This window comes from Sciurus carolinensis, chromosome 5, assembly GCF_902686445.1.
Source record: "Sciurus carolinensis chromosome 5, mSciCar1.2, whole genome shotgun sequence".
Lineage (NCBI taxonomy): Eukaryota > Metazoa > Chordata > Mammalia > Rodentia > Sciuridae > Sciurus > Sciurus carolinensis.
This window is the reverse complement of record NC_062217.1, coordinates 15,192,200-15,217,754: the sequence shown is the minus strand read 5'-3', so window position 1 is coordinate 15,217,754 and position 25,555 is coordinate 15,192,200. Positions and strand designations below refer to the sequence as shown.

The window sequence follows — 25,555 nt, the reverse complement described above, 5'->3', positions numbered from 1 at the left end:
ACAATAATCAAACTCCTAAAAAAGAGGCCAACACTCTACCAGTTGCACCTCATCAAGTTCCCCCCAGTCCTGGCCTCCCTGGATCCATCCTCTCCCTCAGCCTGACAAGTCTGACATCAATGCTTCCAGAACACAGTGGAGCCGTCCCCTCTCACCCAGCTTCTGCAGCCTCGACCCCTGTGCCTACATCACCCAAAAGCTTGCCCAGCAAGTCCTCTGCTCATTCTGAAATGAAACCTGGTCACCATCCGGAATCCAGAGACCCCCCACCTCAAGGACAAGATGCTGTGATAGCAAGGACATCCAAATGCCAGGTTCAAACCCAGCCCCATGGGCTGTCCTTCAAAAATCACCAGATCTCAATTTCTTAAGCACCTGCTAATAAACAGAAACTAGAAAGCAAGGCAGCAAAGCAAGGCCAGCTCCAAGAGATGACCCAACACCTGTGTGCAGCCACTATGACGCCAATTCGTGGTGCGCCTCACCAGACACCTGTAGTGGGCCTCGGGCACACACCAAGGCTCCAGGGCTCCCAGATCTGAGATTCCCAAAGACTCCGCTCACTGAAGCTGCATGGTCACACGACCAAGAAACCCCACATGCAAGCTACGGCAACCCCAGCTTGCTACTCTGTTTCAGACAGACTCATGGTGACCGTGCAGTAGCACCATCACTAGGCTACCTGGAACAGGTTGCCAATGTACTGGGGAAACCTGGGGACTTCTGCACCACATCCTCCCCGCAAGTCAGTCCCTGCCCTCCATGAGGCCAAGACAACCTCCAGGTGGTGGCAGGTGCCCTTTCAAAGGTGGCATTCACCTTCTGGAACACTGGCCAACACACCTTTATCACCAGAGAGAACTTCAATCTCCCAGGCCCATCCCTGTACCCATCACCTGACAGAACCCCATTCTTCTCCAGGGGTGAAGGGCAGAGCCCACCACCCACCTGCCCCTGCCGCAGTGTCCTCCAACATCACTGAGCTTGTTGAGTGGAAGCCAGGTCTCCCTACCCAGGTCAAATCAACTGACCCAACCACCTTACCCCAGCCAAATGGACATACGACAACTCCCCACCCTTCTGCTCAAAAAACACCCTTCTATAGAACTGTGACTTCCACCCCTGCTACTCACATGCACTGGGACCTCCAATGTCCCTAAGGCAACAGTATAATGCCCCACAACAGGCGTAAGTCACCTGGCCAGATTTTCAGCACCCCCTCCAGCAGGCCACAGACTAGGAATAGGCAGGCTCCCCACCACTGAGCCCCGGATGCACAATGTATTACTGAAGGACCCCAGTGGAAGTCCTGTGAGGTACAAAAGTTCACTGTCCACATGACTTGATGTCCTTGGTTTTCCACTGAATGGCTCTATAATGGCCAGCGACCAAAGCTCCACCTTGAACCAGCAATCCATCCAACAAGAAGAAACCAGGATTCGTGTTGCGTGAATTCATTGAAATTCAGAGAAAAGCTAGATCTCCTCCATAGACAGGGTCTGGCTCTCACAGCCTGGCCCACTGGGAAGCGGGTCAGCTCTCAGGAACTACAGCCATGGCTTCCACAGGGCCACAGACAATCCAGGTACATGTCCCTAAATTCTGTTCACTGGGTAAAGGAGAGGTGACGATACCTTACTGGAAAAGCATTTATCAGATTTGGCATGACTAAGTTCATGATTGTTTGTTGGACACCAGTAAAATGTCTTCTATTATTCTGGGTTTTAATCCAAATTTACTTCCTCCAAACCACAGGGCACATCTCCTTGCAGCTATATGATCCTCTTTGGATCAAGGACAACTTTTAGTATTTATAACATTTACTAAGCACCAACACTATTCCAGCATGGTAAAAAACAGTGCTATCCTTTGGTGACACAGACTTAAACTGATTAAAAGAAAAAACAATAATGTCCTTGAGCTTCAGTCACTTATGTATTTACCCCTCCCAATGATAAATGCAACTACATCATGCTTCTACACGTTTTATCCGCACACATCAACATACTTTCAAAACCCATTTGGCCACTTCTTCCCCACAGTCCCCATTCATTTCATTACATGATCATTTGCCAAAAAAAAACATTAGCTGGGTATAAAAATATTTAACTTACCTCAATTAATGTAAAAAGTCCCAAAATTACGTAAGACTTCCAGTAACACTTTATGATTGCTTTTGTTAAAGAAGGCTTCTGTGCATCCTTCTCAGCTCTTAAAACTTCTTTATCCCAGTACCTAAATGAGACAGAAGCTGGGTTAAGAACACTGTACACTGCCACATGGCAAAACGGGAGAAGTGGCAGAGAGACAAGTATACACTTATTACACAGCATTCTGAGACTATCCACAAACACAGGCTGTGGGGTTCCTGAGAGACAAGTGGTAGAGAATCTGTAGCACCAAAAAAGGGGAAAAATCTCGGGACACTGGTTACTAACAAGTTCTGCTAGATTTACACTACCCTCAGAAGCAAGAGAAGATAGACAGTACAGACAGGTCAGACACCTGGTTTGGTAATCCCATCTCAGGGACAGACCTTAGGCTTCCACCAGGGCCTTTGGCTCCCTGTTCTTCTACAGAGGTGCTGGAAACACAGGTTTCCCTCAGGCCACCAAGGTAGGCCAAGACCAGGGACAGCCTGAGGAGAGGTATAAAGTGTCCAGGGAACTAGGTTCCAGAAAGGCCCAATGGAAGGCAAACCCACAACAATTAGCCACACACTAAGAAGTTCTCACTCTTCCTTACCCTTCTCTTTGACCACCTCTTGCTTACCCTTGCAGTTCTTCTCCAAGGTGCTTCGAGCGATCTTGTGGAAGCACTGAATACATATCATCTTCTTCTAGTCTCCGTTTATGACCAATTTTAAACAAGGGGTTTAGCCACCTGGTAAAAAATAAAAGGAAAAGAAGAATGACAAGATACCCCAAACTGCACATTTGTGTTTCAGTAGAATCCTCCCCTCGTGAGTTTTGCGAAAATCTGCTATTTAAATACACACAGCTATAGGAAAAGAATAAATAAATACGAGCTTACACACATCCCCTAGTCCTATCCAGAGAGAGGCCCAGAGGCAACAACACCCCAGTAACAGAGTGCACTCTAGCACCCAGATCTGGGTTTCTTAGTATCATCTCCCCAAGGAAGCAGGGCTCCTTGAAGAAACAGCTGATCCCATGACGGGGCAGAGGAGGTACAAGACAGGCCATGAACACTATATAATAATCTAGCACCATATAATAAGGAAACATTCAAGGAATCATGAGAATGGGTGCAAAGGTCAGAAGAGTCAACCTAAAGAGGTCCCACAGGGCAAATCTGGGATAGTCCAAGCAAGCAAATAACTAACAATAGCAGCAAATCATAACCCACCACATAACAAAGAGAATCCATGTCCCTGCTGAGACCTAACAGGGAAGAAACGAAACGGTCCTGCACAGAAGGAACGACAGAGTTAGAAAATCATCTGTGAAAGCTGAAACCAGGGGGTGGAAGTTTGGTGAGAAATGGACTATCTACATAACCTCCAATTATCTTCCTAGAGATTACTTATGAGTTTTGAAAACAAAAAGAGCAACTTGGTAGGGGACCCAAAAAAAAAAAAATCTATTCAACTATTTTTGGGATTCTTTTTACTTAAAAAAAAAAAAAAAAAAAAAAGTATTCATTAAGAAATATTTAAATAATAATGTGCAATCCAAAGTCAAGCATCGTTTTCTCAATTTTGCCAAGATAAGGACATTTCCAAGGCCAGGCAATAACTAGTCTCATTGATGGATATATCCTGCAAACAGCAGGGGCAAACAACAAGGTTCCAGAAATTATACATTGAATAAATGGATGTATGAACCATTAGGGGTGAGGTCTCAGAAATGGAGCTTCAGACTTTGCTAACCTTGGGAACTTGGTTCCTCCAAGGAACCCTGGTTGATGGGATTCTCATCTGGATTCAATACTGAAGATTCAGGGTTCCCATGGTCTGTCATTCCCCACTCCACTTCTACAAGTTCTCCAAGTCTCAACTTCCTCCAAAACAGTGTGTGTGTGTGTGTGTGTGTGTGTGTGTGTATCCATGAGCTTCACCACCAGATTTTAAAACTTGCTGGGTCAATTATTCTATAGTTATTCTAAACTCAGGTCCTTGGAACTGGAACTGGCATGAACGATACTGCACTGAGAAGCCCTCTTTAGAACTCTACTTGAGTGTCTTGGCTAGAAATCCTCTGGACTTTAAGAGTCAGGCTGTGTGCCTTTGAACTAGCCCCCGATATCTCCGAGTGTGGGCCTTGGGCATATCAGGAGGATGTCCAGAGGTAAGAGCATCAGCTCGGGTAGCTTCGAACACAACAAAATTCCAGCAGATAAATACCAGACATTATCGTGACACAGCCCTGAGCCATGTGGGCCATTGGAGAGCCTCTAATAATTTTGAAAGATAAAATTACTCAAACAAATTCCTTTCATCTGGGCTCTCTGGCTGCGTGGCATCTTAGCAGGTATGTGTCCACGTGGTGACTATCTACTTGGAAGCACTCCCCATGGGAACCTGCTGCTCAGGAATTTCTGCTGCATACAGCTGGTGGGCATTCAGAAACTTCAAGTAACAGGGCATCAGGCTCAGCTTCCATCCAGCTCCACCTCAGAATCAGGGACTCGGAGAGCTCTCTGAAGGCACAAAAATTTGACCCAGAGCTGCAGTTCCCCAAGACTACAGCAGGCATTGCAGGGGTATCCAAGATAAACTCAGGATCACAGAACACTCTGCTGCCCCTCACAAGCCGCCATAGTGAATCCAATGCACCCAGGGGGAAAAGGAACCATTTGGCTTACTTCTTTCTCCCCACAACCCAAGGAGTTTTCAGAAAACTGTAACCTAGCCTGCCGAGATTCAGCTTAGATGCATTTCCCAGACACATCTGAGGTGACTTCTGTACACCTGGGACCTTTCCTTCCAGTGGAACATTACCCAGGATTTCCCAGCAAGTACTTCTACATTTTCAAATTCACTGGTGTCTTCTCAGACTAAAGAGCTTTTTCAATCAGGGTACAGAACTGGCTTGGAGAAGAGAGCTGAAAAGTTAAGGAAGGGGCTGAGGGTACACCTCAGTGGTACAGCACATGCTTAGCAGGCACAAGGTCCTGGGTCCCATCCCCAGCACCAAAATAAATAAATAAAGGCAAGGAAGGTGCGATTGATAACTCTGCTTCAGAGAATGAGCAGTTACTTGCATTACTATTAAAAGGAGGGTGTTCCACTGATGTGTCAAGATACATTCTACTGTCATGCAGAACTAATTAGAGCAAAGAAAAAAGAAAAAAATTTTTCATTTTTCTTCTTTAAAATAAAGTTTTAAACGTCAAAAAAAAAAAAAAAAAGGAGGGTGCCACTGTTGAATTAAAGTATCTGAATGAGCACAAACTCGGATTCTAAATAAAAGAAGATGTCACAAATCATCTAGTACCTGACCCTTGACCTTCCTAGTCCTTCCCAATGCCCAAATGTCAAAAAGCCAGATTGAGACACATGGTTTAATTTCCACTTGATGGCAAGCCTCCTGTGACAGAAGATGAAACTACCTCTGACCATCCGTAAAGGAATCATATACAGCAGTGCACCACACAATGGCATTTCAGTCAACAACAGACTGCGGAGCCTAGATGGCCTAGTGACGCTGGAGCTGTCTTCAGTTGAGTAAGTACACTGTTATGTTTGCAGAATGACAAAACTGCCTAGTCATGATTTCTCAGAATTTACCCCATCCTCAAGCAATGAATGACTGTACCTGGAGCCCCGTGTCACTTAGCACCTTCATTCCAATTTATCCCTGAGGGAGTTTAGTTAAGATTCCAGACCACTGCCCAAAAAAGCCATTCTTCACTCCAGATCTGTCCCCTGCCCCCAACCCTTCTTTGCAGGGGTTAGTCTCTTCTTCTTCCACAACCCTTAATACGAGGACATCATTTCTCTCAAAACTGACCTGAAATGAATGGTTACACCTTCAAAGCAGTCACTGCTCCCAAACTACCTGGGACCCCCATTACCAAACACAGTGCCTTGTATGGGATACATGCACAACAAACAGCTACTGAATGAACGAAATCTTAAGTAAGACAGATGGCTAGGTTATCCAGAGTGCAACTCAATGTAACACAGTCATGCTCAAATGCAGGAAGCCATCGGCTTCTGAGAAATAAGGAGATGCCCCTGGGGTGGGGGGGGGACATTCTGCACCCCAGTACTGGAGCCCACTGCATCAGATGGCAGGAGACTGTTCCACAGGAATTCACTGGAGGGTTTTGAAGTTTTATTTATTGTTATTGGTGGAAATTTTCCCCCCCAAGAATTTAATAAGTTCTCAATAATGTGTACTTGATATGGTACATAGGTAAGAACACCAGAACAGGAGTCCAGTGTCCTGGAATACCATCCAAGACCCCTCCCTGTGATCTTGACCCAAGGTCTCCATTGCCATGAACTTAGCTTCTCCCGCTGCAGAGTGTACAGAGGAAATGAAAGCAAACATGCCATGGGCCGGTGAGTCCCCCGCCTCTCCGTCCCCGCAGGCCTCTCCTTCAGGGCCCTGGGTCTCCTCTTTTCTCTCTCCTTCCTCACTTTTTTTTAACAATTAGCCAGGCTGGAACTAAAATATTATTTCACTACTTATATTTATTGAACCAAGCTTATTCTTTTTTTGTAATGAACAAGTTCAATATTTTATATTCCTCTCAGAAGTCAAGTCTAATATACCCTTTTAAGTGGTTATTCACTTACATGACCCTAAAATTATATTCTTAAAAAAAAAAAAAAAGATTTCACTGGAAGTAAACACAGGAGAAGAACAGATTTAAGAGGGAACATTTTCTCTGCTCTCTAATTACTATACTCGCCTCTGGAATATCGGAGCCACAGGCAGGTGACAGAACAAGTCCACACTCAGACCCAGAAAAGTGACAAAGCCATGGGCAAAGGTCAGAGTTCAGACCACAGAGGGTGGGGGGGGCACGGTGACCTCAGACCCCCACTGCAGCCCACATAGAGTTTGCTCATGTTTCCTGATGTTACACATCTAAAAAAAGATAAAGAAACTCCTGACGCAGGGGTAAAGATGAAGTAGATGCCTAATGCTTAACACAGTTTCTATTTGGAAGTCACAAAGAAGAAAAGGACTCAAGTTCTGGTGCCAGGAATCCCAAACAGCCACCATTCATGTTTCCTCAAACAATATCCACTGGCTCACGCACCACTCTTGCTACCGTCTGGATCCTGAATGTCCCCTAAGCCCCGTGTGTTAAAGGTTTGTTCCCCACCCTGCGGAGCTAACGGGAGGTGCCAGCACCTTTAGGAGGTGGGGCCTGGTGGGAGAAGTTAAGTCACTGCGCATGCCTTACAGGGGCACCGGGACCAGCGCTCCTTCGTCTCCCTCCTCTCCTCACCCGGCCGTGAGGTGCACAGGCTTCACCACGTCTGCTGCCGAGCTGTGCTGCCTCACCACGGGCCCCAAGCGACGGGGCCATTCCGCGAAACCTCCAAAACCGTGAGCCAAAGCAACTCTTTCCTCTTCACATGCTGAGCACCGCAGCTGTGTCGCAGTAATGGAAAGTCAGCACCGCCCTCGACCCTGGCCTGACCTCGCCATCCTTAAATCCTCCTGCAACTGGGGGTCTCTGCATCCTCATCCAAGTCCCCCTGTGCTTCTAAGCAACTGTGTGTGGACGCCTGTATCACCCTCCACACCTGCGCAGACCGGAGGGTCAGCCGCAGCGCATCGCTGCCTTTCCCCCCGCTTCAGAGGCCAGTCTCCATATAAATATGATAAACGAGAGGTCACGTTTCCTTCCAGAGGCGGGTAAAACCCTAGTGTGAGTGTTGGTTGAAATGGGATTTTAATTCAGAATTAATACTTTCTTCATGGCACTGCAAACAGGATTTCTCAAGGAGTGTTATATATTTTAAATCAGTTAATTAAAGCTTCAACACTTTATTATATAGAGTAATTTCTCGAAATGGACATGAGTTGGCTAAAAACCAATGCCTAATATCTATGGGCATATAAAGTGTCCCATCTCCTGTAACCCACCCCTTGATTAGTACCTCTTCTTGAATGGCTCACAGCCACCTCAAACTAAAACCTGTCCCAAAAAGAACACCTCGTCTGCCTCAAAAATCCTGTTCCTCCCAGTTTCTTCTCCTCCTGATGAAGAGCAATCACATCTTCCCGTTGCTCAGACTTTAAGAATCCCCGGCTGATTCCTCACTGTCTCCAATGTCACACAGGCACACCGTCAGCAAACTTTATTATTTCAACCTTCAAGTCATAATCCAAGAACAACCACTCTGACCCTCTGATTATCCTTTGCCTTTACCCTGCTTAAATTTTCCACTTAGCACCTGTCAGCAGGTAAAAGGCTACTGTATTTCCTCTCCCTCTCCCTCTCTCTCTCTCTCCCCGTCTCTCTGAAGTGTTTTCCCCTAAAGCGCATAAGCTCCACAAGGTTGAGATCTTTTGTGCTGTTTGCTACCACACTGCCCACACCAAAAGCATGTGGGCCCACAGAGGGCACTCAAAAACACCCTCTGCAAATCCCCCACGTGATACAAACTCCAAAACTCACTGTTAGTCTAAAACAGAATTGTTATTAGTTGCAGAAATAAATCTAAGGTTGTCCAAGGGCACTGGCTCTTAGCCTGGAGTCTGCAAATGGGTTTCAGGAGACGATGAAGTTAGGCAAACAGATGCAGATGTGAATTTCTTGACAGTCAGTGACTGAGCGCCGGGTGGGCAGGGCCGGGGTAGCTGGCCGCTTCTCCAGCACCCCAGCAATCCAGCTCAGGCCCACGCTGCAGACACAGTGAATAAAAGAAGAGCAAATCATCCCTCCAGGTTCACCAGAGCTGCCCTCTTATCAAGTCCCCAAGGGCCTGGCTCAGAGGAGGACCTGACTCACCTGACTCCCTCCACCTCTCCCTGATGGCCAAGCCCTGGAGTTATGGGTTCCCTCAGGCACAGAAGTGACTGGAGGGGCTGGGGTTGTAGCTCAGTGGTAGAGCGCTTGCCTAGCACGTGTGAGGCACTAGGTTCTATCTTCAACACCCAATATACAGACAGACAGACAGACAGACAGATAGATAGGTGTTATTTAAAAAAAAAAAAAAAAAAGAAGTGGTGGTAACTGGAATGGGTCCCAGGTGGGACAGCAACACACACGCAGCAAGTGTGCCATCAACATGGGTCACCACCCCAGCAGGTCCATCGTCAAATCCAAATGAAACACATGGCATGCACTCTTACTCCTTGGTGATGTCCCTCCAGGCGTGACACTTGCTGGAAACCTTGCTCACCCCTTTCCCTTCACCTGCTGCCTCTTCTTTCTATGTTAATATAAGCAGCATGGCTGGGGTGGGGGACCGTTCAGTTCCTGCACTGCCTCTGCCCTGGGCCCACGTGGGCCCTCCCAGGTCGTTCAGAGGTTCCAGGACATGGTCTGGGCTCTGTTGTTCTGGGCCCGTGGTGAGGCAGCACCCCAGGATGGGAACGTGCTGGGGAGAGAGAAAGCAGAAGGGAAAAGAACGAGCCTGCAGATAAAGGGGAGAGGTCCCAGCCCAGGCCCGGCCTTCACTGGTTCAGGCCCAGGCTGCCCGTCCTATTCTCTCCCGAGGCTACTCCACTCCGTTTCCTTCACAGCCTCCTTCCTCTTACCTCACGTCTTTACAACTCTTTTCCCCACACTACATACAACCAGCCCCAGGCATGGGCAAGTGCTGTGAATGGACAAATGTCCTGCTCCTCTCCATTTAAAAAATTAAGATACACATAACAGAATAAAACGAGAAACCGCACATAAGATTTTGTTTCTGAGGCCTGCCCACATCAAGCGGGGATGAAAACACTGTTCCTTCTTGCAACTGTCAGGGAAAGAACCTTTCCTCGCAGGTGATGGCTGACTCTAATTAGCACACCCAAGGGCCACCCGCCAAGTATAGGAATAAATTGTCACCAAGATCCCTTCTGAGCCCATGAGCATGTGATGTTGACTGTGAAAGTCTGGCCACTAGTGCCTGTTCACATCAAACGCTTTCTTCCAGGTGATTAAACCTCAGCCTCCACAAGGGAGGACACACTCTTGCCTCGAGGCTGATGGAGCTCCTCTCCAGACCAAAGGATCAGGCTGCTCGGCAAAGCAAGCACTGCATTAGGATTTGTGTACCAAGAGGCACGGAACAGAATATACTTTGTTTAGGTTAAAGGGCCGTTCCAAACACTGAATCATGCGCATGTGAACATACAATGCATGTTGTTTTTCATTAAAAAGATCCCCACTGCAGGCTAAACACCGCGCAAAGTTTATCAGCCCAGAGGAAATGAACATCTGTGCATTTAGGTTAACCCAGCAGATGTGCCATCTCACGCAGCTTGCAAACCCACGCCTCATGTCCACACGATCTGTACAGGCGACTGCACATTTGCAATGGCCTCAACCTGCTTTTCAGGTTGCAAGAACCCCTCCTCACAGCCAGCTGGTTGCCTCAGCCCCTGAGCACATCTTGATGCACCTATATCCATCCCTACCCAGTTGGCCTCCTTCCTCCAGTGTGTGTGTGGGGTGGGGTGTTGGTTTAGATTTTAACACTTTACTTTTCAGAGCAGTCTGAGGTTTGCAACAGAACTGAGCAGGAAGTACAGTTCCCATATGACCCGCTACCACCACGGGCACAGCCCTCTCCGCTACCAACATACCCATCAACTCATGAACCCCACACAGACACATCAGAAGCCCCAAGGTCCTCGGCTGACATCAGGATTCACTCTTGGTGTGATCCATCCTAAGGGTCTGAACAAATGCGTGATACGTACCCACTATCATGGATTCATACAGTTATTTTCACTACCCTAAATTCCTCTGTGCTGACGAACACTGATCTTTACTGTCCCCAGAGTCTTTTCCAGAACATTGTACAGTCAGGACCATACGGGATGCAGCCTTTCAGACTGGCTCCTCTCCCTCAGTAACATATGTTTAACACTCCTCCACTCTTTCGGTTTGATAGTTTACTTCTGTATAATCACTGAGTCATATTCCACTATTTGGATCTGCCACAATTTATTTACCTATTCACCAACTAAATGACATCTTGCTTCTTCCAGGTTTGGCCATTAGAAATAAAGCTACTATAAACATTTATGTTCAGGGTTTTGAGAGGACATAAGCTTTAAATTCGTTTGGGTAAATACCAAGGAACACACTGGTCACATGAGGGGAAGCGTGGTCTCGTACTCACCTGCTGAACTGTCTTCCCAGGCAGCTGCACCATCCTGCAATGAAGGAGAACTCCCTGGCCCCTCCTCTTCTGTCTGATTTAATCCACTCCTGCTTCAAGTTCCAGCTTCTCCACGGAGCCCCTCTCACCTCTCTCCAGCACACTTTTCCTTGCCTAGATCCATGGACACTTGGGAAAACTCCCTGGCACAAAACCTCACAGCAGAGCCCAACCCCTGAGGGCCCACATATGAGATCCCCGCAGCAAGTGCATTTATGACTCTTAAATCATGATTTTTAAATGTCAGTTAAAGAATTAAGGAACTTTCCTATACAAATCCAGATTCCCAAAATTCAGGCCCGCTGACGCTGTCCCCTCTGCCTCACACCACACTGCAGTTTTCTATTCTACCCACTCTCATTGCCAAAGAAATGCCAATCGCTGCACCCAGATTCCCAGCAGCCCAGGTGGGGATGGCTGCACAGTAACACGAATGTAAACCACACTTACAAAATGGAAAGATGGTAAAGCTCACCTCGTGTGTGTTTACCATGATATGTTTTACTTTACAGAAGTGGTGCCAGCTGAAATCTAAACTGACCTCCTGGCACACTGAGGGGTCGAGACCTCTCATGGGCAAATGCTGCACAGATGCTCCCCACTGTGTGTACACTGCCCTTAGCACCCATCTCCCCGACAGGCATGGGGCCCCCGAGCACAGGAATGGCCTCTCTGTCATCTCCCCACACTCGGTGCCCAGCACAGATCCTAGGACACAGCCAAGCTCCATGATGACACGCACTGCGTGGAAATAGAACACCCGATAGATGGTCACGAGGGTGGCACTGAGGTTCCTTTCACTCAGAGCTCCTCCTGGTGCAGCGCGCTCCTGGGGCCACTTCTGTGTGGCCTCTGGTCTCCCACAATGCAAGGAGGAAGTGAAATGCAAAATGACAACAGGACAAGTCCCTCCCTCACTGAAGGGCCCCCGCACACCCACCCAAGGTCTCGGGCCATGTTGCTCAAGGGCCCACACCCCAAGCGGTGTTCCAGAGCAGCCCAGGAGGCCACAAGGCACAGAAACACTTGGCACCTCTTTCTGGAAGTTTCAGTAAATTGTGGAGTAGAAAAAAATAAATACTAAGGAAATAGAAAAAAAAAAAAAATCACAAAGAAACATCACTTCACTGAACACGTCACACTGTGCAGGGTCTTCACCTTCCCTCAGGGACCCTGGGGAGCAGACTGAAGGGACAGCATCTTCAACCTTAGGCTTTCTGCACACCAAGCAGGCCTAGCTGCCTGATGACAGTCAGCCTCAGGCAGCCACATGCTGCAGCCCAAGAGGACATTTGCCAAGAAGCCACTAGACCAGCCACCATGAAGACAGCAGTATCACCCACTCCTCCACAAGGTTTGTCTCTCATGCCTCTCACGTCCCTTCTTCCCCATCAGATGACCCCTGTGCATGACCCCCACCACCCAAGCTCTGACCCCCTGCCCAAATCTCCTGTTAAATGCCCTAAACTTCATGATCTGCAAACCCCCCCTTGCTCTTGGCTCCCTGCTTACCCAAGGACATGGCTTCCTCTCACACTGCCATCTAGCCCCTTCAGTCTCTCCATTTCCCAGTGTGAACACCCTAAAGCCTTCCGTCACCTCAGCTCTCTGCTTCTCCCATCCATCATCAGTGCAGAACCGGCTTCCCCTTCAGCCCAGCTGAAAGTGTCAATGCCCCCCACATCCAGGACAAAGGGCACCTAAAACCCCAGGCTGTCCACCTTCTTGTTCTCATGTCTTCTGGAACTTTCCCCCCTCTCTCCCTTCAGTTGAATGTGAGTACCTGAAAGATGGGCTTTCCCACCCGTCACTCTATTTCTACCGCGACTTCCCGATCCTTGAAGTCCAATAACTAACTTAAGTCTTTTACCTTCACCAGAGTCCACCTCCCTGTCAACGCCCTGCCTTCAAATGTCAAGCACCTCAATGTCAATAGTCTGTGGAGAGCAGGCTGTGCCCTGCTCAGAGTTACTCCATGATGTGTAGAACAGCCTAAACCTGAGGTACTGCATTTTGTAAAAAACGGTTCGCATGAACAACCCTGTTTTGAGTATAAGTGCCAAGGTCTGCCTTGTCTGTACAAGCAAACAACCACCACGTGCCTGGCACAACCATAAGGCAAACATTAATAAATAACTTACACATGCCAACTTATCAAAATGAACCAAGGAATACCTGGACATGGGGACATCCCAAATCATATCAAGACACCAAACATAGGAGCTGATCAGTCTCACCAGACGGAACCCCCTCACCTAAGACCCACAAAGGGAGGAGACCCTGAGACTAGACATGGTGGCATCCTGACCACCATCATCTGGACACTCACCACAACCACAGTGACAAACCTCCAATGTCTGTCCCACTGGGCTTCAGTAAAGTGTTGCTTCTCCTGCCCAAGATGACCACGCATGCACAACCCACTCCAAGTTGACATTCTGAAACTGAAACTGCGGTCTGTCCACCAGGTCCCTCTGCTTTGACAACTATTCAGAATTGGTTCTTAAAATCCTTATCTGACCAACCCCAGTGACTCTTGACTCTGTTCATCTCTCTCTGCCTGTGCCCTTGGCACTGAGCATCCTACAACCCTGAGGCCATCTTGACCCTTTCTTGGTGTTTCTGTGATATACATCAATCATTGTGTGAAATAAGATGTGTGACTTGAGGGTTACGGATATCAGACATTAAGAATGGAATGCAAGAACTTGTGTTCTGGCCATACTCACCTGAGTTCTAAAAACCTCCCAAGCATCTGTCTGCCTGTCCCCTTTCTGGGGGGGACACAACTGTTTTTCCCTATCTTCACCCATGACTGGACCCTCTCCCCTCCATCTCTTAACCAAATTGTCACCCTCCTGGAGAAGTCTCACTGCTGTGTGTAAGATAACAAACAGGGCCTCGCTGTCTTTCTTCCTCCTTTCTTTACCCACTTACTATAGACCATTTGGTGAGGAAAAAGAAAACAATCCACGTATTCATTTGCAGCTCTCCCCTCCACAACAAAAGGTCTCTGAAGGCAGAAGCCAGGGCCTCGCCTGGGCCACTGGCCAGGCGCAGGTGCACCCACAGTAAGCCTTTGGGATAACTATGTGAATGACTCTCCCAGCTGAGAAGCAGAGGTGAGACCATCGGGACCCCTGGGCCACAGCAACCTTCTTCCAACTCCTTCCCCGAAAAGAAGGGGAATGCGCAGGTCACCTGAGGTCAGTAAATCATTCAACAGATGCCCCAGGTCCACTGGAGGAATTTGTAAGGAATAATGCATTTTAAAGCACTTTTAACTGTGGCAAACAGTTCATCATTGGGTAGTTTTCCTTGGAGAACGCCAATGTAGGCTGCTGGAGATCCCTTTGGCCCAGCCTCAGAATCCATCAGGGCAGGGGTGGGTAGTAGGGGAGGGCCTCATGGCATATGGGGGCAGGAACAGGGGGAGGCCCACACTGTAATCTCCTGGTGAGAACCACCCCTGCTATTATGTCCCCCTCCCCTAAGACAGGGTTTCTCAGCCTCTACACCACTGACTGGTGATTGCAGGCTGGATAATTCTCTGTTGTGGAGGGCTGTCCTGTGCGTCCTAGCATGATTAACAGCATCCCAGGCCTCTACCCTCAGGAAGTCAGTAGCATCTCCTACTCCAAGTGAGAACGACCAAAAACATTTCCAGATGTTGCTTGGGTGACAATATCACATAAGTGGGAACCCCTGCTTTGAGGCCTTGCTGGAAAAGTTATTGAACCTTACTTCAAATGCTGTTTCCAGACAGAAGCTGCAGGACAATGGCAGCAAGTCCCTCAGTCACCAAAACAATAAAAACCCATCACCACACTCCCTGGTTCAGTTCTCCTGTAGGAGTCCACAATCTATGAACATAGTCTATCTATGTTAACAAAGAATTACAATAAGATGGGGCAGGTGTGGTCCTGAGCTATGTACAGAACCTGCCTCTTGGCTTCCTTTTAAGTCTCAGAGCTAAGGGATCAATATTCTAGCTCACCAAAGACCCATCTCAAAGTGTGGTCCCCAGAGCAGCCTCAGCATCATTCCATAACTTGTTGGAAATGCAAATTCCTTTGGCCTGGGGCTGGAGACCCATGGTAGAGGATTTGCCTAGCATGTGTGAGGCCCTAGTTTGATCTCCAACACCACAGCAAAATAAATAAACAAAATCTACTGTAGAAAGGCAAATCCTCAGACCCGACCCCAAACCTCAGTCAGAGACAATCTGTAGCCATCTGTCTCTTACCAAGTCCTCCAGGTGAGGCAGAAGCAAAACTAGAGTTTGAGAAGCTGCTGTCCAGTGTGCTCTGACATCCCAAGTGGGAAGCACTCATCCGGCACACACACCAATAGTCCAACCCTGGCTCGTTACAATATCTCAACCTCAGCCTGGGCAGTTTTCAAACAGACACCCACAGATTTCCAGGGCCCTATCCCAAATGCCTCGATCAGAGTAAAACAAGATGAACTGCAACTGATGGTTTTTATGCCCACCACTCCCTGCATCCAGCAGATCCACTAAATCTAGGAACTATTTATATGGTAAAGAGAACAGGCAAGAAGGCTTTTGCAGAAAGACACAAAACTTGAGCACACTAGAAGAATAATGTGGAGAACACAGAGGAGATGAGGCAGAAAGGGAACAAGCTGTCCAGAAACACGGCGCCAACACACTCCGGGAGACACTGCCCGGAGACAGCAGGGACACAGAGGCAGGGTTTTGGTGTGGTAACAGGGTAGCCAGAGGTTTCGTATCCCCAACTTAGGAATGTGAACTTTATCCTGAGGGTACCAGGGAAACAGTAAGTTTTTAAATTGCTTTGCAGGTGCTGGACTGTGGAGGGTCAGGAAGCCCATCGGGATCTGGATTTGAAAGAAACAGAAAGTGTAACCATTACGACTGGTCACAGGCCTTCAAGTACGCACACCAGATCACCCTGCCCTCACTCCCCCTGAACAACACAAATCTTACTTCTCTTTTCTTGGTCCTAACTCTGGAACTTTGTGCCACAAAGACAAACCAAGTGAACCAAAATCAGAACTTAAAATTCATCATCCTATTACTAATTTATCCTGGGAATTCAAAACAAGCAACTGAAATCCCAGAAACAAATTCAAAGGAAAAAAAATTAAAAGATAATAAGGCAAAGCACCAAAATTAGGAAATAAGCAACTGCTGTCAGAAGCAATTGGCTGACATCATGAAGTACCGCGGAATAAAAAAAAGGAGAGCTGAGCCAACGGGGAAGAACATGCTCCCAAGCTCATGGCAGGCATCAGGAAAACAGTCCAACACACACATGCAAAGAACAGAGCTGCCCAGGAAATGCAACACAATCCCAGCTTTGAAGGTGAAGCCTATGCACAGCTGTTGTACAAATGGGGGGAAATGGCTTGAACTGAAAATTCAAAGTATTTATCCAAAGCACAATTAGATAACTGTGAAGGAGAAAGGACTAAAGTGGAGGGACACTAGTAGCCAAGATTCATCCTGGATTATCTAAACCCTAAATGGAATGACAAGTGATCTTATAAGAAAGAGGCAGAGCTTGGAGCATAGCGCAGTGGAGAGCACATGCTCAGCACGCACAAAGCTCTGGGTTCAACTCCCATCACCACAAAAAAAAAAAAGGTGGAAGGGGATCTGATTCATACACAGATGTGGAGACAGGTAGAGACTGAGGTGGTGCACACACAGCCATGGACTGCCAGCACCAGACTGGCCAGGGATATTCTTCCCCAGAGCGAGTAAGGCCCCACCTGCACCTGGGGTTTGGACTCTTGGCTGCAGGACTGTAAGAGAATTAACTTCTGTTGTTTCAAGCAACCAGATATGAAGTAAGGTGTTACAGCAGCCTCAGGAAACTGATACAGTCCCATTACTGTTACTCCCTATGGATGAGGAAACCAGCCCAGCGCAGAAGCAGCAGCTTGTCCAGGGGCGCACAGCTCATCTGTGATGCAGCTGAGATTCTAACCCACACAGTGAGGGACTGGGTTCTTATACAGCAAGCAGAGGTCCCAAGGGACCAGCCCAGATCTTCCCCCACTAGTAGGTAGAGCATTGTCCCTTTGGTCAGGATGCACGGTGGGCATTTCCTCACGGGCTCTGTCCTTTCTCCCTTGTGTGTTATTAACTTCTCTACGAAGCTATCCAAGTGGTGAAGAGGGGTCTGGAGATCAAAGTAAAGGGACTAGAGAAACAGTGGGTAAGAAGTGGGAGGGAAGGAGCTTGTGTAACAAAGAATTTGGCTGGATTTTGTCCCTGGTTCCACTAAGTCTTCGGAATTTCCCAAGTCCCAGGAGTGAGACCCAATAGCTTATGCTAACAAGGTGACTCATGGTGGGCCCCCTGAGAGTTAATGTTAACAGTGACTCAGGATGGAGGCTGCCCAAGAAAGACCAACCCTGGGTTGAGAGGTCTGAGTTTTGGGCCGAGTGCTATGGGCCTAACTCCAGAGTGAGGGGTGCTGGAGACTGAGTTTGAGTCCATGGCCTATGTGCCCATCAATCATGCCTACAGAAGGAAACCCCAGAAAAAGCCCTAGACACCAATGCTTAGATGAGCTTTCCTGATTGACAATACTCTGAATATTGTGGCACACTGATGTGCAGTTGACTGACATGTCCCAACTCCACAGGACGCGACACAAGGAAGTCTTGAACCTGGGACCCTCCCCGACCTCGCCCTGTGTTATTCCCCCTTTGACTGGTTCTAAGTGGCATCTGTTTGCTATACTAAATCTCTAATTCTAACTAGCACTTTCCTGAGTTCTGTCATTCTTGCTGAACCTAAGGGATGACAGGAAACCCCAAATTTATAGCCAGTTGGTCAGAAGTGAGGATGGCGGGGTACCCCTGATCCTGCACCGGTGTCTAAAGGGAGGGCAGACGCAAGGCAGACTGAGCCCTTCCCTGTGAGGTTCAGATCCACTCCGGGGAGCTGGCATCAGAAGTCACTGTAAGCAGAGGCTCACATCTCAGGACGGCAGAAGAAGTGTCCTTAGCTTCTGCTAGCCAAGATGTCAGCTCACCTTCAGCTTCCTCTGTCCTGACCACCCCCGTTCCCCAACATCTTCCCTGTCCCCACCTCAGCTAACACAGGACTGCAGCCCTCTTCCTGGCACCAACCAGCCCATCACTGTTCCTGCGAGTACTTCTACTGTAGGCACTAAAAGCAAAGGACAAGGGATACGAGGAAAGCTCCCTCCTCCCACCATACTAACTGTATGACGAGTTCTCAAATTTCAGTCTGCAAGGAAACCACCTGAGCAGCTCAAGAAACATAAACCCAGGTGCCACCTGTCAGGGTTCTGACTCCACAGGCCTAAGGTGGAGGCTGAGGATGTGGAGGGCCCTGCTTCTCCATTAGTCCCAGTAAGGCTGGCTCGTAAATGATTACCCATGAAAACAGGCTGGGGCAGACGCAGACCTCAAACTCTAGGAGAGCCCCTGAGCCCCAGAGAAAAACTGCCTTAAGAGTTCATGATCATTTAAGAGGTTAAACTAGGACCAAAAACCCAGGCTTTGGGGCACCTGGTCCAAGGAAACTCAGAGAATAGGTCAACAATCACTCCCTCACCCACCTGCAGAAGAAGCCAAAGAGAGGGGCTTAGAAGCAGGGATTCAGGATCGCACCTTGCAACCCAGAATGAATGGGAACACATGGGTCCCCGGCCCTGAGTCCCTTCAGGGCCACCAGTTCTGCCATCACTGGTTTCTGGCACAGAAGAGGCTCAGGCTCCAGGCAGCTGTGAGAAATGGTGGCAGCAGCAGGGACTAAGTAAAAAGGGCAATGGAGGGAACATGAGCTCCAGTGGGCCACGCTGGGCAAGAGGAGGGATGCACGGAGGGTGATTAGGAAGGAGAACTTGGGCTCCCTGGTTAAGAGGTTGAGGAGAGAGTCCACATTCTCGGAAAACCCAAACTGTGCTGGGAAACCACCAGTCTTGCTGGAAATCCGAATTTGTTTTCAAAAACATTTTTTAATTATTTATTTTTTAATTTTTTTACAGACTGCATTTTGATTCTTTTACACAAATGGGGTACATCATATATATATATATATATATATTTTTTTTCATTCCAATGTTGCCTGGGCTCTGACTTAACAAAGATACATTCACAAGATTGGCATGTTTCAAATTGATTCAATTTTTCTTTAAAACAATCAGTATTATGAAATCAAATCTACAAAGCTGATAGGTCTTTGCTTCCAACATTTAACTTCTAGAAATTCTCTTCACAAAACAAGTTTTAAACCCCACAAAAGGTTACTACTTTCCCTCCCCCACTGTTTGGGCCAGCACCCGGGGCATACAACGTACTCAGAGTACCAAAAGGGGCCATTTACATTAAGCAATACTGCGTTTTAAAAGAGGGCAAAACGTGAAAGCCTCTCAGTATACACAGAATAATTTAATTTAGATGATAAAAGAGAAACACTACAGGTTTATCAATGAAGAAGTAAAAGATATAAACCAGGAAGAGGGTGAGATTGACTTCCAGTTCTTTTTGAGGACAGCGCAGAACCTGAGATTGGTAATGGACATCTGGGGCAAATATCCTCTTTCTTTACCTGGATGGTGGTTACCAGGTGTTAACCTTATAATTCTTTAAGTTGCATTTGTTTGTATAATACTCTATCTCTAATATGAAGGTTCAAATATCAAGTGTGCCAGGCCTGGTGGTGCACGCCTATAATCCCAGTGACTTGGGAGGCCAAGGATCATAAGTTCAAGGCCAGCCTCAGCAACTTAGAGAGGTCCTAAGCAACTTAGTGAGGCCCTGTCTCAAAACAGAAAATAAAAAGGATTGGCAATGTAGCTCAGTGGCAAAATGCCCCTAGGTTCAATCCCCAGTACCGGAAAAAAAAAAAAAAATTACAAAACAAATGTATGATGATTTAATAAGGTGAGGTTGTTTCCTCCTTTGAAAAAAAAAAAAAAAGAAAAACAATGAAAGCCACTCTTCACTCCTCAGACTTGCCATCCAAGACAGGAAGTGAGCAGGGAAGAGGCAAGGCTAGATTGGCCAGGAGCTGACCACTGTCAACACCCACAAATGAATACTTGGGGTTCATCTGTTGTTCCCTCTACTTTTATATATGCTTGTCATCTTCCATCATCCAAAGGAAGAGAGGAAGGAAGGAGGGAGACTGGGAGAAAATCCCCATTAGCGCAGGTCTTCCACACTGGGTATTAGATAAGCACTGGGTTTTGACTATGAGAAGAGGGACCATCACCCAACCATTAATACTAGTGTTATCTGTGGTTAGAAAGGAAATGAGTATGTTTTTTTCCAGTCAACAATGACTGTACTTTTTTCATCTTTTACTTAACATAGTGATTCAAGATAAGCTAATAGGAAAGTAGAAAGGAAAGCTAGGTACAACACTAACTAACTGACCACTGAACTATACCTGGGTGGAGCTCACCGACCCCCTCATTGCCCTTCCTCACAGTTTGACTCTATTTCCTAAGCTCCCTTGTACTTAGGCAAGACGCTGAGGCAGGAAAGAAGAAATGTGAGCCATGACCACCCCTCTACCCTTCCCTCTTCCTACCTTCTTCCTACCCTGCACAGGACGGCAACCAAGTTTCAACCAAGCAGACAACAGGGGGCCTGGCCTGGGTGCTTGCACATCATTTTGCTGGAGCGCTTATTAAAATACAAGCTCTGATCCACTACGTCCAGGGTGGGGCCTGAGACTGCATTTCTCCCAAGCCCCAGGTGACAGCCAGGCTGCTGGTGTAGGACCACACTTTGAGCAGCTGGTGTGTACACCACACTTTAAGTAGCAAGGCTCCCAGCAGAGCCATCACCAGAGTTTCTCTGTCTCTGCTGTCTCAAAGATGGCGGCCAGACTCCCAAAGCACAAGAAATAAAAGCAGGAACCAATAAGCGGGATAGATTCAAACTAAAAAGCTTTTTCTCAGCAAAGGAAACAACAATGTGAAGAGAGAGTCTACAGAGTGGGAGGAAATCTTTACCACATGCACTTCAGATAGAGCACTAATCTCCAGAATTTATAAAGAACTCAAAAAACTTTACACCAAGAATACAAATAGTCCAATCAACAAATGGGCTAAGGAAATGAATAGATACTTCACAGAAGATCTACAAAAATCAACAGATATATGGAAAAATGTTCAACATCTCTAGTAATAAGAAAAATGCAAATCAAAACTACCCTAAGATTCCATCTCACCCCAATTAGAATATCTATTATCAAGAATACAAGCAACAAAATAGGTGTTGGCGAGAATGTGGGGAAAAGGTACACTCACACATTGCTGGTGGGGCTGCGGTCACTCTGGAAAGCAATACCAAGATTCCTCAGAAAACTTGGAATGGACCCACCTTTTGACCCAGTTATCCCACACCTCGGTTTAAACCAAAGGACTTAAAAGCAGCATACTACAGTGACATAGCCACATCAATGTTTATGGCAGCTCAATTCACAATAGTTAGATTGTAGAACCAACCTAGATGCCCTTCAATAGATGAATGGATAAAGAAACTGTGGTATATATACACAATGAGATATTATTCAGCCACAAAGAAGAATAAAATTATGGCATTTGCAGGTAAATGGATGCAGTTGGAGAATATCATGTTAAGTGAAATAGGCCAAGCCCAAAAAACCAAAGGCCAAATGTTTTCTCTGATAACTGGATGATGATAATCATGATGGGGGGTGGGGGGCAAAGGAAGAATGGAGGAAGGATGGATTGTGTAGAGGGAAATGAGGGGTGGGGAGGGGGCAGGGGAAGGAAAGATAATGGAATGAGACAAACATCGTTACCCTATATATATGGATGATTACACATACAGTGTAACTCTACTTCATATACAACAAGAGAAATGAAAAGTTGTACCCCATTTGTGTACACTGAATCAAAAAATAATAAAAAAATAAAGATGGCAGTCAAATGATCAACAGTGGAAAACACACCAAAAAAATAAATAAATAAAGACCCAACCAGAAAGCACCAGCTGGCCTTTCTTTCTTGACTCATAACAAAGTTTAATTTGGGTCTATGATTAACCCCAGCATTAAACACGCAGCAAGGAAATGAATCGGAGACAGCTGCAGCCAGATCACATTAGTGTGCAGTGGGATCGGAGCTGGCCGGGTTCTATCAAAAACAGTACCCACCACCCTGACTCAGGCACAGGGCTGTAAACATAGAGACCCAAAGGCAGTCACAGCCACAGCACTGCAAGCACTGGCCTAAGAACACAGAGCAAGAAGACACGCTGCGCTGTCCTTCACACAGGCCCCCATCAGCCACGCGGATCACGTGGAGGCTCAGGCGGAAGTCGTTCATTCTCTGAGGTCATGGCTGTGATTAAGAGATTATTAGCCTATAAATCCTTGGCAAACATTTGCATCACCTCGGCCCTCGGCATCCTAGCAGTCCAGCATTTATGATACCCTGTTTTTCCAAAATTATCAGGGAGCAGATGAGAACCTGACAGCCCTCAAGGATACTTTAAGGAGCTCTGGTTTGCAGGGAAGCTTCTTAAGAGCACACTGCATGATGGAGTGTCACATGAAACCAGAATAAAGGAGCAGGATTCCCACAGCCTCCCATCGGCCTTCACCAACAGCCTGGAAAACAGGTTGAACTCCATCCAAGAAGCTCCTTCCCACAAAAGAAGGCTGATCACAAGCCTCTGCCCACTAAGGTCAAGAGGCGGCCAGCGGAATCCCTGAAAACTCTAAATCACTGAATATACTAGAAGCTGAGGAGGTGGATAAATCTCAAGTCCCTGAGATAACTTCCTTGGGGGGAACCTGTCTGCTGAGCCCTGAAAGTGTTTGTGGTGAAAGGCATGTTCAACATTCTCCAGGAGACCTCATTTATAATGCTCATTGTCTTGGAAAAGTCTTTCACAGGCAGAGCAAAAAGGACTCTCCAGTCCAGTCTGTGTTTAAGTGACCACAAGTCTCACAAACATGAAACCTAAATTAATCCTCTCTGCTTTCGGTGTGGTACAAGCTCCACAGGATTACAGGTTGGTTGACATTTTTGTTTCTCCAGAGCAGCTAGTGTAATGGGAAGGAAGCATATGCCTGACCATCCTTATACTCACTGCTTAACACAAAACACACACACACACACACACACACACACACACACACACTATGGGACCCTGTTAATTTTATGTCCTCAAAAAGGCCAAGAAAGAAAACAAACAGATATTTAGCCATAAAAGTGCTGGAAGCTGTATCTATGGCAACTGATTTTTTTCTCCAAATTCAAAAAGTAATTTATGAGGTTGGGGTTGTAATTCAGCAGTAGAGTGCTTGCCCAGCACCACATATAAAGTAAAATAAGGTTCAATGACAACTAAAAAACATTTTTTAAAAAAAGTAATTTATGTAGAACAAGGTCCCTACTTACTTGGAATCTTCCCCAAAACTTCTAAACATTTTCCCTTAGTCTGCAAACAGATAGCACATGTGTTACAATGAACTCCAACATTTTCTTTCCCTGAGGTCTCTTTCAGATTGGGCACTGCAGAGCCTGGGGCAATACAGGAGTGAACTCCAGGGTCCATCTTGCCAAGGCCCTGGAGGAGCAGGTCTTTGATAAATTTAGAAAAGTTCAAAAGAAAGGAAGCATGAGCCCCAAGATAACATTTGGTACATTTCCTTCTGCTGCATGCAGAGACTGTGCTAAGACTTTGAGCTCCGTGGTCTCTCCCTGCCTCTTCCTGCTTCTCCAGGCTTATCCCAGTGAGCCTGTTACAGCTCTTTTATTTTTTTTTTTTTCTGCCAAAGCAAGTTTCTCCTCTGGCTGGGCCTTCAGACTGCCCTCTAGATTAGTATTCAACAAGGTGATCCTTTCCAAGGCCTTCATACTGTTCGTATTTTCGTATTTTCTACGTATTATAATGTTTTGACATCTTAAAAATCTTTCTGGCTGGGGAGAGACTGCCCATAGGCAGTTCTGGGAGAAAGTGAGGGCCCAGCTGTGCAGGGACTCTGACATGTACACAGACCAACCCCTGCAGAGCCAGGCCTCCTCCCCTGGCCTGTCCAGCCCAGGCAGCTGTGATCCTCTGCCCAAGTCATCCAGGGCCAAGTACCACGTCCAGGGACCACACAGATAGCTCAGAGCTGCCAGAATTACTAGACTGACCTGCTCACTAGCCCTGCCCTGCTGTGGCCTAGATTTTCACTGATCCTTCCCTTGTGTCTCCTGATCACCCTGTTGCTTCCTTGCGTGGCCCTGAGTGATGATGTGCCATGCCTCCTGTCTCTAGAACCTGTGAGGATGCTGACTTTGCTTTCCGCGCCTCTCCTGGGTCTCTGTGGCCAACACCTGAGTGATAAGCACATGGAAGAACTCAGAACACACTTCCTTTTTTCGCAGCTCTGAACGAAGCCCAGGACCTGGGGCAAGTTGGGTGAACACTCAACACGGAGCCACATCCTCAGCCCCCAGACTTCCCTTTTAATTTTTAATTTTTTTAAAAATTTTTTTTATTGTAAACAAATGGGATACATGTTGTTTCTGTTTGTACATGGAGTAACAGCATACTATTTGCGTAATCATACATTTACATAGGGTAATGATGTTTGATTCATTCCGTTATTTTTTCCTTCCCCTCACCCCTCCCACCCCTCTTTTCCCTCTATACAGTCCCTCCTTCCTCCATTCTTGCCCCCCTCTCACCCTCATTATGTGTCATCATCCGCTTATCAGTGAGATCATTCGTCTTTTGGATTTTTGAGATTGGCTTATCTCACTTAGAATGATATTCTCCAATTTCATCCATTTGCCTGCAAATGCCATAATTTTATTATTCTTTATAGCTGAGTAATATTCCATTGTGTGTATGTATATATATATATATATATATATATATATATATATATATATATCACAGTTTCTTTATCCATTCATCAATTGAAGGACATCTAGGTTGGTTCCACAGTCTGGCTATTGTAAATTGAGCAGCTATGAACATTGATGTGACTGTATCTCTGTAGTATGCTGATTTTAAGTCCTTTGAGTATAGGCCAAGGAGTGGGATAGCTGGGTCAAATGGTAGGTCCATTCCAAGTTTTCTAAGGAATCTCCACACTGCTTTACAGAGCCCCATCAGCAATATATGAGTGTACCTTTTTCCCCACATCCTCTCCAACACCTATTGTTGTTTGTATTCTTGATAATTGCCATTCTAATTGGAGTGAGATGGAATCTTAGTGTAGTTTTGATTTGC

The 25,555-nt window shown here is 46.7% G+C and overlaps 1 protein-coding gene across 8 annotated transcripts in view; it reads right to left on the bottom strand.

Annotated features, from left to right (window-relative positions):
* The window catches only part of Abcc4 (ATP binding cassette subfamily C member 4), a 230,969-nt gene that overhangs the window by 186,685 nt on the left and 18,729 nt on the right, over nt 1-25,555 (bottom strand). For all 8 annotated transcript variants that reach the window (XR_007108738.1, XR_007108739.1, XM_047552596.1 and 5 more), the window contains exons 2-3: nt 2,773-2,883; nt 2,115-2,235 (exon numbers count right to left, since the gene is read on the bottom strand). Coding sequence is in view for 6 of the 8 variants with exons in the window: in XM_047552596.1 (XP_047408552.1) it covers nt 2,115-2,235; nt 2,773-2,883 (232 nt within the window). In the remaining 2 variants the exon portion in view is untranslated. The remainder of the gene's footprint in view (nt 1-2,114; nt 2,236-2,772; nt 2,884-25,555) is intronic.